The following is an 11360-nucleotide window of genomic DNA, read 5'->3' as shown; positions in this document are numbered from 1 at the left end:
TACTCAGTTAAATAACATCTATGGATAATTTTCATATAATTCTTTTTCAGTGTGTGGCATGCAGTAAATTTCAGATCATTCTTCCAAAGTTTCTCCCAGAGGTTTAAGTCTATATTATATCCTATATCCACTGCCCAGTGGGTCTTTGACACTTTAACCAGCTCATCTTTTGTTTCCCATTACAATAATAGTTGTTAAAGCTATGGTTTTCCCAGTAGTGATGTATGGAAGTGAGAGCTGGACCATAATGAAGGCTGATCACCAAAGAATTGATGCTTTTGAATTGTGGTGCTGGAGGAGACTCTTGAGAGTCCCATGGACTGCAAGAAGATCAAACCTATCCATTCTTAAGGAAATAAGCCCTGAGTGCTCACTGGAAGGACAGATCCTGAAGCTGAGGCTCCAATACTTTGGCCACCTCATGAGAAGAGAAGATTCCCTGGAAAAGACCCTGATGTTGGGAAAGATGGAGGGCACAAGGAGAAGGGGACGACAGAGGACGAGATGGTTGGATAGTGTTCTCGAAGCTACCAACATGAGTTTGACCAAACTGTGGGAGGCAGTGGAAGACAGGAGTGCCTGGCGTGCTCTGGTCCATGGGGTCACGAAGAGTCGGACACGACTAAACAACAACAACAACAATATTAGTTTATATGTTTTAGACAATAATTTTTCCATGTTCATCAATAGCTCTTTTTCAGATTGAGGAGCTTTGGTCCAAAAAACATTTTTTCTTATCTAATTTAAACATATCATGCAATTGGTGATACTGTAGCCGGTCAGTAACTTGGCTCCTTACTTCTTCCAGTGGTTTCAATCTGGGTTGGCTAAAGGGTCCAGGATACTCCATTCAACTTCCCCTTGGTTTTCTTCCCCCCACCAACGTGTGCATGCCTCAGCATTATCTGCCACCGAGTATACTCACACCTCTTTGTGCTGTTTGGGGGTTTCTCTACCCCCAACCCCAGATAATTTTTTTATACTTCTGCAAATTTGAGGGTCTCTCCCCACCCCCCAAGCCTGTTCTTGTACATGGTGGTTATGTTTCGGCTGCAAATGGACTCACACTTGGGATAACTGAGTTCATTATATTAGCATATCATGATTATAATGATATCAGATTATACTGTATATGGAAAATCCCACACCGATCCCACTCAGCCATTCCTCCCTGCTGTTCGCAGGAATGATCACCACCACCACCACCATATACATTTATTACCCGCCCTTCACCAGCTTGTCCCAGGGCGGGTTACAACAACTTTTTAAAATATCAAAAGTTAGATATCAAAATTGAAAGGGGGAAAAAACCACCCGTTAAAACAGATTTTAAGGGTACGTTAAATCTGCCTCTCCTTTCAGAGCAACGCCTCGCTTTGCCCTCAAGATGGCGCTCTGTGACACCCCTCACCCCCCCCCGTCCCCCCTCCCGCTTCTGCCTTCTGAGGGCGAGTGCCTGGAGACTCAGAGGCGAGAGCGGCGGCGAGCCCAGCCAATCGGACGCTTCCTCCTGGGCCGCGAGGCCAATGAGGGCGCCGGAGTGGCGCGGCGGGGGCGGGCCGAGCGAGGCCGTGCCCAGGTTAGGCTGAGGTGGAGGCATCGCTCCCTTCCAGCCGAGAGCGAGCGAGCGAGGGAGGGAGCGAGCAGCCTCCGCCGCCGCCGCCGCCGCTGCTGCCGCAGCTCCATCCTCGCTCGGGAGCGCGGATGGTGAGAGGGGCGGCTCGCCAGCCCCGCACCGGCCCGGCCTCCAGGTAAGCGACGCGTGGGAGGGGCCGAAGGTGGAGCGGGTGTGGGGTTGGTTGTGGGAAGCGTCCCTTCCAGCGAGGTTTTTTTTTGGCGTGTGTAAGATGGGGGCGATGGTGAGGGGCAGTGGGATTTCTGGTGCATTGGGGGCGTCTAGGTCGTGTGGACGTGGTGGGGCTGAGGAGGGGAAAGGGTCGTGCGGGGTGTTTTTTTGGGGGGAAACGGCTTCCCGATGCCTTGAGGGTCTGCTGGGAGCTTGTGGGGCGCAGGGCATGTGGAAGTTGGGGGGCTGAGAAAGGGAGATGGCGAGGGGTCCGAGGCGTGAGAAGGGTGAGCATGGATGGACTGGGAGTCGTCTGGGCAGGGACTGGGGCGCCGGAGTTGGGCATGAGGAGGCTGGAGGAGAGAGTGGGCATGGGGAGGGGTATTGTGGGTATGGGGTGGGCTTTGGGGGTATGGTAGGGTCATCTGATTTGAGGGGTGTTGCCTAGTGGGAGGGGGCTAGATACGTGATCATGGGCTGATACATTATCATAGGCTGTGGACTATGTTAAGGGATTGTATGCTAACATGGGGGGCATGGGGAGGGGTCCAGGGTTACCGAAAGGAAGCTTGGGGGTCTATAGAGTGAATGGCAATTGAAGGCTGAGATGTGGGGGGGGGGGGTTGGGGCAAAAGGGGTTTGGTGAGGAGTTTTGGGGTGTGAGGGGCGAAGGGCTATTGGATGGATTGAGGGTTGTCTCGGGATGTGTGAATTAGGGGTTGAGTTGGTTTGCGGGCTGTGCTGAGGGTTTATATGCTGAAGTATGGAGGGGCTTGGCTTAGGCATGAACAGGGGTAGAGGAGTGAAGGATAGGGGCAATGAGAGAGGCCTTCACCTTGAGGGGCTGAGTTGTGGGGTGTCTGGCAAAATGTGGGTTGAGATGCATGACTTGGGGGAGCATGACTTGGGGTGGTGAGGTTCCTTTGGGGGGGGGTTGTGTGCAGTTAGAAGTTAAAGAGTGTGGTAGGTTGATGATTGCATTCCACTTTTTCCTATGGACCCAGGCATAACAGGAACATTGCCCCAAAAGGGTGGCTTATGAGAGAATATGGCCCTCACATTTGGAGTCTGTCTGCAGAATTAGAAAGGGTTTGGGGTATGAAGGGATGCTGGTAGAGAAGTGATGGGTTGGAGCCTAGGGAGAATTGGGGGTTGAGGAGCCAGGGGTAGGAAGTGAGAGAACGCACCAGAAGGGTTAGAGTTGTTTTATGGGTTTGGGGTATAAAGGGGTGAGTAGAGACCGAGTTGAAAGGGAAGTACATTTTTAAGGGGTTGAGGCTGCCTTGGAGGTTTGTTTGGGTTGTGTAATATTGGGAATTAGAGAAGCATGAGGGTGCTGGGAAGAGTTAGGGGGTTGGGGTAGAAAGGTGTGGGGGAGTGGGGCAATGTGGTTAGTTCAGAGATTTGTGGTATGAGAACTCTGGATATGGGGGAGTGGGGTTGGAAGTTGGGGGCAGAGGTGTTTGAGGTGCTGGAATAACTGTACTGTGAGGTATTTGGATTGAGAGTTTAATGTTTGGGGTGCTGCTTGTAAGTGCACTGTATGTGACAGGTGGAATTTATGCAATGAATTTTCCTGAATTTGGGGTGCACAGGATATAGACAGTTTGCTTTGTAGGATGTTGTGGGAACAGAAGGCTTGGGGTGGGACCATTGAAGATACAGGCTGCATGTGGATGCTGGTGGTTTGGTAAGGTGATGGTCAAGAGAATGATTTGGGTCATAGGTATGGTTGGTGGGCTGTCGTTGACCTTGAATAGGTGTAGGATGGGTGCCAAGCTGTGGAGGATACTGCTTTAGGTGTCAGTCTCATTGGCCAAGGAACAGCTCATCTTTGGGTCAAAGGTGTGTGACATATATTGAGTGGAGGGATATTGTTGCATTGGGTGCAAGGTGAAGTGACCTATGAATTGGTATGGGCACTGATGGGTAAAGAGCTTGGAGTCCTCAAGAAGGGGTGGCATGACTGTTACCCAGTGCCACCTGGAGCAAAGTCACTACAAAATAGGGGCAATGTTCTTGTGAACATTGCTAGGAAAGGTGTAAGTGATCCGTTCTTTGCTTCTGTGTGTATAGGGAAGAAAAGACTCCAAATAAGGGTGACACCTGTCTCATGTGGGAGTCGTAAGATTTCCTAAGGAGAGAAGCCTTTTGCTTTGCACCCATTGATCCCCATTGCTCTCCAGTGCTTAAGATGTCTTTGAATGTAATGTTCTGTCAAACGCAGGCAAGTATGTAAGCTGTGATTGTGGAGGTGGCTGTTGATGTGTGCTCGTCTTGGGTGGAGTGGGGTTGTCGTCCTGTCCTTGTTTGTCCCCGCAGCCCTCTGTCACTGCCTTCTCTCTCTCCCTGCCCCCGCTCCAGAACCACAGGCCTGGCAGAGAAGCCCCATCGCAGACGCAAAAGCAGGTAAGAGGATGGGCATCTCTTTCCTCCAGACCCTTCCCCAATTTAGTGCTGACAGATTCAGTAGCCTCTATTGATCTTGCTTTCCCTGTTACTGTAGTAGTGCCTTTGTGTGTGTCTGTGTGTGTGTGTGGTGGGGGAGAGGCACCGAAAATATGTTTGGGATTGGTTTGAAAAATTGAACTGATAGGTGAACAGATTCTGTTTATTTTCCTGTTGCCGTTGCCCTGGAGAAGATAAAGATGGAACTGCACCCCTTGACTGGCTCTTAATTCTAAACGGGGTTGTAACTGCAGAGAGAGATTTTACTTAGTGCTAGTTACAGGAAGGTAATTAATTGCCTCACCCCTCAAATCTTGAGGAGGAATCTCTTAAGAGGGAACAATCCATCTTCTTGGATGTATGCTTCCCCCCGCCAAAAAAAGAAAACACTCAAGGGAGTGTGTTTCTCAGTGTTTATGTACACTCATTTCTGCATCTCTCTTTGACTTAGTAGAAGAGCCTTGTCTGGAAATGTACACTGCAGTCATATTGGCTGCACTTCCTGTTGGCTTCCCATTCTTCAGTCTAGGGTTTTAATTTCTGTACCAAAGCATCACTCCCTGGTGTGTAGCAATGGGCTTATTCCACAGGTTTTATCTGCCCCCCCCCCTAAAATACGTGTTGTAAACAGCCTCTGGCATGTAAGACCCTTGAGTGTCCTGGAGTCTCCCTCCCCCCCTCCCCTTACCTACTGCTGGAAAAACATACCTTCCACCCCAGTTACTGAAATGACATCAGCTCCTTGCATGCATGCATGTGAATCAACACTTCCTATGTGAGCTCTCTGCTGAGCGCTGGTCTGCTGGCTGGCTGGCTGCACTCACAGACTTGCCCTTTTTGTTGGTGTCTGGATTGCTTTGCAAAAGAAGAAGAAGAGAGGCAGCTGTGGGCAATGGTTGAAAAATATTACCTGAAAAAATTGTGTGTGATGCATGCTGTTGTGAACGGTGGTAGGAAAGTCTGTTGGGCAGTGTATGCTGTGGAAAGGCTTGAGAAGTTTGCAACCCCCCTCCCCCCCTAGTCTCTGCTATTTGTCAGGAGACCTTGCCTTGCATTCCTGGAGTGCTCTGCCATAGCTGAAGAGCTTTAGGTAGCAGGTTTGTGTTCCCTCCCACCCCACCGCCATTTGAGCAGGATGCTCTCACTGTGTATCCACAAAGGTGTAGAAAGCAAAGGGAATCCCGAAGGGTTTGCAGGTGAGTGTGTGTGTGTGTGTGTGTGACTCCTCTGGAGGAGGCAGCAATGGGGTGGGGGGAAATGCAGTAGATGCTTTTTGAAGGTTTTATTATTAAGCAGATGTTTTGCATGGATTCCTAGCTGCCACTCTCCTTCTCTGGTTCCTTCAACCACCTCTGCTTGATGGCATTATTGATTCTACAAGTGGCTCGGGTTTCTGCATCTTATTTTCTTTCAAGTTTTTGCTGTGTAATGTTACTAGCAGTTTTCCAGCACTGTCAGGTTGAAAATTCTCTTTGGGCAAAATTGTTAAGATTATGACTATTGGGAGTTGTGCTGTGCTGGTGCCCCAAGAACTGAGCTTAACCTCCTGTAGTTTTACAGGTGCAATTTATAGTTTTGAGGTTTGGGCCCATTTACATGTGGCCCAAGCAGAACTCCAAGAGGCCATCTTGTGAATTCTGTTTCGAAAAAACAGATTGCCCAGTGAATTACATGGGAATGCAGGCAGGTCTGTGTTCTGGAGTTTTCCTAAGACACTAGGTTCTGTTTTTCTGTACCTGGTCAGGTTTCCCGTTCTGAAATTTGTATATTGCCTGATGTGCAACTAATTGATTTTTTGTACAGCCTAAAATCATAATCCTAAACCTCTGGCCATGTAGCTCACCTGCAGTGCATTATAGTATGTTGGTGGTGTGGAAAATCTCAATGGTAGAGCAATAGTTATAGAACTGTAGAGTTGGAAGGGACCCAAAGGGTCATCTAGTCAAACCCTCTGCATTGCAGGAATCTCAACTAAAGCATCCCTGACAGATGGCCATACAACCTCTGCTTAAAAACCTCTGAGGAAGGAGAGTCCACCATTTCCCGAGGGAGTCTGTTCCATTGTCAGTCAGCTTTTACTGTCAGAAAGTTCTTCCTGATGTTTAATCGGAATCTTTTTTCTTGTAACTTGTAACTTCTTGAAGCCATTGATTCATGTCCTACCCTCTGGTGCTGGATAAAACAAGCTTGTTCCCCCTTCCATGTGACAGCCCTTAAGATATTTGAAGATGGTTATCATATCTCCCCTCAGTCTCTTTTTATTCAGGCTAAACTTACCAATTCTTTCAACCATTCCTCATAAGGCTTTGTTTCCAGACCCTTGATCATCTGGTTGGGCTGACCAAAGCAGAATAGAGTGGTACTATCACTTGATCTGGACACTATACTTCTGTTGATGCAGTCTAGAATAGCATTAGTATTTTTTGCTGCTGCATTACACTGTTGACTTAAGCTTGTGGTCCATTAAGACCCTAGATCTGATTCACATGTAGTACTAGTAAGCCAGCAGTGTTAGAAACTGAGATAGAAAAGCTAGGAGCCAAATGGCTCCTGGAACCTGGGTTACAGGGGTAAAAGCAGAATGGCTAGTCACCCCCCCCCCATTGCAGCAGCACTTTATATATATATATTTTGAAACACATGAACCAATACACAATTCATATCAGTGACAGGTTGTTAATAACACATTTTTAATAGCAGTTCTTAATTTGATACCACAAACATAAATGGGGCTTAGCCTCAGCAATAGTGGCTAACCGTAAGTATTTATAAATACTTGTGTGTGTGTGTGTGTGTAAGAGAGAGAGAGAGTGCGCGCACTCAATATGTGTCGCAGCTTCAGCAAGTACTGCAGTCACAGTTAAATATGCCTGTTATAACCAAACTTCTTAGAAGAACAGGCCTAACAGCACAATCCTAACCATTTCTACACTGAAATAGATCTTTCTGAAACAGATCCAAGCAAATGGGATTGGGATTCATTATTTTTGAGCAGTAGTCTCCATTCACAAGATAACTTTTTTTTAAAACTTTTTTTTTTTTGCAGGACTGCCTGTATACCTGAGCCTTCAAAATTCTGTTACATGAAAGGTTCTGGGTACCTGGGATGCCACATTTACTGTGGCAAACTAACTGTGTAAACGTTATTGCGTTTTGTAGGCCTTCCTTTTAATATCCAGAATCTGAGAATCTCTTAAAACATTAAAAGATTAATGTAAGCACCTTCCTCCCCCTCTCCCTTGATGGGTGCCCATGTCCTCTCTAAAGAGTGTTTTCTTGTCCCAGGCAATGGGACGAGATGTCAGACTTACTAAGTGGGTTTAAATGCGTTAAGTTTTAAAATGCCATAATATTTCTACTAAATAGTGGGGGAAGAAAGGAGGGCCCAAACCTCTCCCAAGGAGCCTTCCAGCACCTCATTATGTAAACAAGAAAGAAATGTCCACAAACAAACAAACAAAGTAAACTTATTGTCAAATAAAGTAAGCTGAAACCTGGTGCCTCATTAACAGTGGAACAAAAGCAAAAAGAGACAGAGGGAGCAGTGGGGGTGGGTGGGCTGTACCGGAGTTTGCTTTGTCTCCTGCTTAGGATTTAAATCTCCCCTCCTGCTTCCTACCCTCAAGAGAGCTTTGCAGGTTGTTTGTTTACTTCTGCAAACAGTGCCACATTGGAGACTCTTTAGCACATCAAAAGTCTTCAGGGGAGTAGCATGGAAAAGCTCAGTTGCTCTCCTGCAGGGGAGATTTATTTCACTGGCAAACAAGGTGACAGCAAATCTCAATTTGGTTGCTAGATGGCTCTCTTGAGTCGCAAAATGACTGGCGACTAGTTAATTTCGAACAGTGTAAGCCAGGTGTCCCCCATTGTATATTTGTGCATCTGGTTCTTCCTGCCTAAGTATAGAACCTTACATTTGTCTCTAATGAAATTTATTTTGTTACTTTGGGCCTAGTTCTCCAATCTGTTAAAACCATTTTGAATCTTGATTCTGTCTTCTGGGGCACTACCCCTCCCAGTTTGTTGTCATTTGATGAGCACCACCTCAATTCCAAGTCATTTATAAAGATGTTGAACAACAATGGCGCCTAAAGGTGTATAATGAAGGCGCCAGGCGAACTTCGCTTGGGAGAGCATTCCACAGACGGGGAACCACTGCAGAGAAGGCACCTTGTCTACCTCCTCAAGCCTTACCAACTAAAACTAATCCAACACAACAGGACTAGATTGTGCTCCAGACAAAAGGCCCTGTACAACTTGGAAAAGCTCTGCCAGATGACATGATGCAATGGAGGCAGCAATATATGCCTTCTTTGCTGCCTTCACTGCCACTAGGTAGGCTGTGACACCCCGCTTGACACTTTTTTCAGGATGACGAGGAACCATTAGGGAGCACTCATTGGATTTGGTCAGACAACCAGCTACAAATCCACCTAAACAGTTACCTCGTCTAACCCTCATTTTACCAGCTTCCTTGTAAGAATATATGGGACTCTTTGTAAAAAGCCTTAATAAAGTCAAGATACATACACTGTGTCCACAGAATTCCCCATATCCACCAAGCTTGTAACTCCCATCAAAAAAGAAAAAGAAAAAAGAGAGAGTTTTGTGTGGTATGACTTGTTTTTGAGAAACCAATGCTGAATTTTCGTAATCACAGCATCCTTTTCTAAGAGCTCACAGACCAGCACTTGAATTATCTGTTCTAGGACCTTTCCTGGTATCAATGTCAGTCTCATGGTTGGTAGTTACCTGAGTCTTCTTTTCTCTCCTTTTTGAAGATGGGGACAATATTTGCCTGCCTCCAGGAACAGGAACCTTCCCTGTTCTCCAGAAATTCTCAAATATTATAAACAGAGGCTCTGATATTACATCTGCAAGCTCCTTTAGTACCCTTGGGTGCAGATCATCAGGTCCTAGAGATTTGAATTCTTTGAAAGTAGCTGGGTGTTCCCTTACCACCTCTTTTTCTTGCTTGGGCTGCAGCTCCCTTTTTACATCATTTATTCTGTTATCACCAGGTTGGGCACTGCTTTCCTTTTGGGTGAAGACAGAGGCAAAGTAGGTATTGAGCAGTTCCACCCTCACTCTGTCACCCAATAGCGTTTCTCCATCTTCCCACACAGAGGATCTACTACTTGCTTGCTCTTCCTCTTGCTTTGAATATAGCCAAAGAAACTTAGTTATTTTTAATCTGTCTTGCAAGCTTCGGTTCATTCTGAGTTTGGGCCTGCCTGACCTTCCTGCAGCTGTTGACTACTTCTGTATATTCTTCTTTTGTGATTTCTTCTTTCTTCCATTTCTTATACATGCCCTTCTTAAATCTCAGCTCATCTTTAAGCTCCTTATGCAGACACACTGGATTCTTTAGATGTCTCCCACTTTTCTTTTTTGTTGTAATTGTCTGCATTTGGGCCTTCAATATTTCATCCGTAAGAAAATCCCATCCATCTTGGATTCCCTATTCATTGAGTATTTCTGACTATGGAATTTTACTCAGTGGCTCCTTAAGCCTTTTGAAATTGACCTTCCTAAAGTCCAGAGTTCATGTCTGACTACACTCAGTTTTTCCTTGCCTCTGTATCATGAAACCCAGGAGGACATGATCACTTCCTCCCAAGTTTCTTGAGTACTTCCACTTCATCAATCAGTTCCTCTCCATTGGTGAGGACCAGGTCCAAGATAGATGAACCCCTTGTTGGTACTTCCACCTTTAGGGAAATGAATTTGTCAGTGAGGCAATGAAGGAATTTGTTGGACCTTAGAGTCATATGTGATTCAGTTTTTAGATGTTGCAAGTATGTACTTTTAACATGTTTTGCAAAAATTAAACCTGGTTATTTTGAAATACTCTTGAATTTTTTAAAAAAGATTAAGAAATATATTTTTTTACTTGTTCTGCTGAGTGTAGATTAGAATTCAGTCTAAGGTGTATACCAGGTGTGGGGAACCTTTCGCCCTCCAGATGTTGTTGACCTGTGGCTCAGGCAGGAGGGGTCCACCACTGGGTACTTTGCCTGGGCTCTCTCTACCCTAGAACTGTCCCAGATAGTTTTCACCCATGATAGTCTTCATCCATTGTGAGAAGGGTAGCCAGCTCATTATATCTGGCCCTGTAGAACCAACTTATCTGACACATGACAACAAAGGAAGCTGCCTTTACTGTATAATGTCAAACCATAAGTCCATCTAGTTCAGTATTGTCTACACTAACTGTCATTAGCTCTCCAGGGTGTCAGACGGGGTTCTATCCTAGCCATACCCTGAGATAACAGGAATTGAATCTATGATCTTCTGTGTGCAAATCATGTGCTCTGTATTTCATTTAAAAATAAATCAAGATTCTACTTCTCATGGTTCTGAATACAGAGGCTGAATTAAACAGGAACGCTGGAAGCTGCCTTACACAGAGTCAGATCTTTGGTCTATCTAGCTCAGCAGTCTACACTGACCGGCAATGGCTCTCAAAAGATTTAAAACTGGGATCTCTCCAAGCTCTAACTGGATATGTCAGGATTGAACCTATTTCCTTTTGCATGACAAGCAGATGATCTATCACTAAGCTGCAAACTCTTCTTTAAACTGGCAGCCCTACAGCTTGTAAATCAACCTGTGGTTTAAAAACAACAACAAACAACCATTCCCCATGCTTTCACAGAGAGAGGGTTAGCGGTGGTGTATTTTTTCAAAACTTTGAGAAATTCCACACTTCAGTGATACATCGCTTTTGGGGTGTGTGGTATGTAATGCCTCAACCAGACCTGAGTTTGTGTATTCTGAAACAGTGAAACCTTCCTTGCTATTTGGCACCTCCCCCTTTTTTTAACAGAGCCCAAGTATTCACTCTGGGCAAACATTCAGCGAGTGAAATATACTGTACTATTGTCCTGGAAAGTAAAGTGGCATCCAATAATAGAGCAGCTCACCATCTTTGCCTTGGAGTCAGCAAGGAAAAGAATATTGTTGGTGTGAGGGAACTCAAATACATATACACTTTGAGCTTCCACATTCTCAGGAAAATTGTATGTTTTGACTCCTGGAAGGAACAGCATTTGTTCTTCATTGGCATACTCGTAGCTTTCCATTCTCTAGACTTGGAAAGTTAACCTGCAAAGCCAAGAGAGAG

General features: G+C 45.7%; 1 protein-coding gene across 1 annotated transcript in view; it reads left to right on the top strand.

Moving 5' to 3' along the window:
• The first annotated feature begins 1592 nt into the window (after positions 1–1592).
• The window catches only part of SCAI (suppressor of cancer cell invasion), a 90869-nt gene continuing 81101 nt past the window's right edge, over positions 1593–11360 (top strand). Inside the window, exons 1-2 of the mRNA XM_081896666.1 lie at positions 1593–1751; positions 4151–4195. Of these exons, the coding sequence (XP_081752792.1) occupies positions 1705–1751; positions 4151–4195 (92 nt within the window). The 5' untranslated portion in view covers positions 1593–1704. The remainder of the gene's footprint in view (positions 1752–4150; positions 4196–11360) is intronic.

Source organism: Podarcis melisellensis (genome assembly GCF_964234715.1).
Source record: "Podarcis melisellensis genome assembly, chromosome: Z".
NCBI lineage: Eukaryota > Metazoa > Chordata > Lepidosauria > Squamata > Lacertidae > Podarcis > Podarcis melisellensis.
Note: the sequence above shows the minus strand (reverse complement) of the source record. Positions and strands in the feature narration are given on the sequence as shown.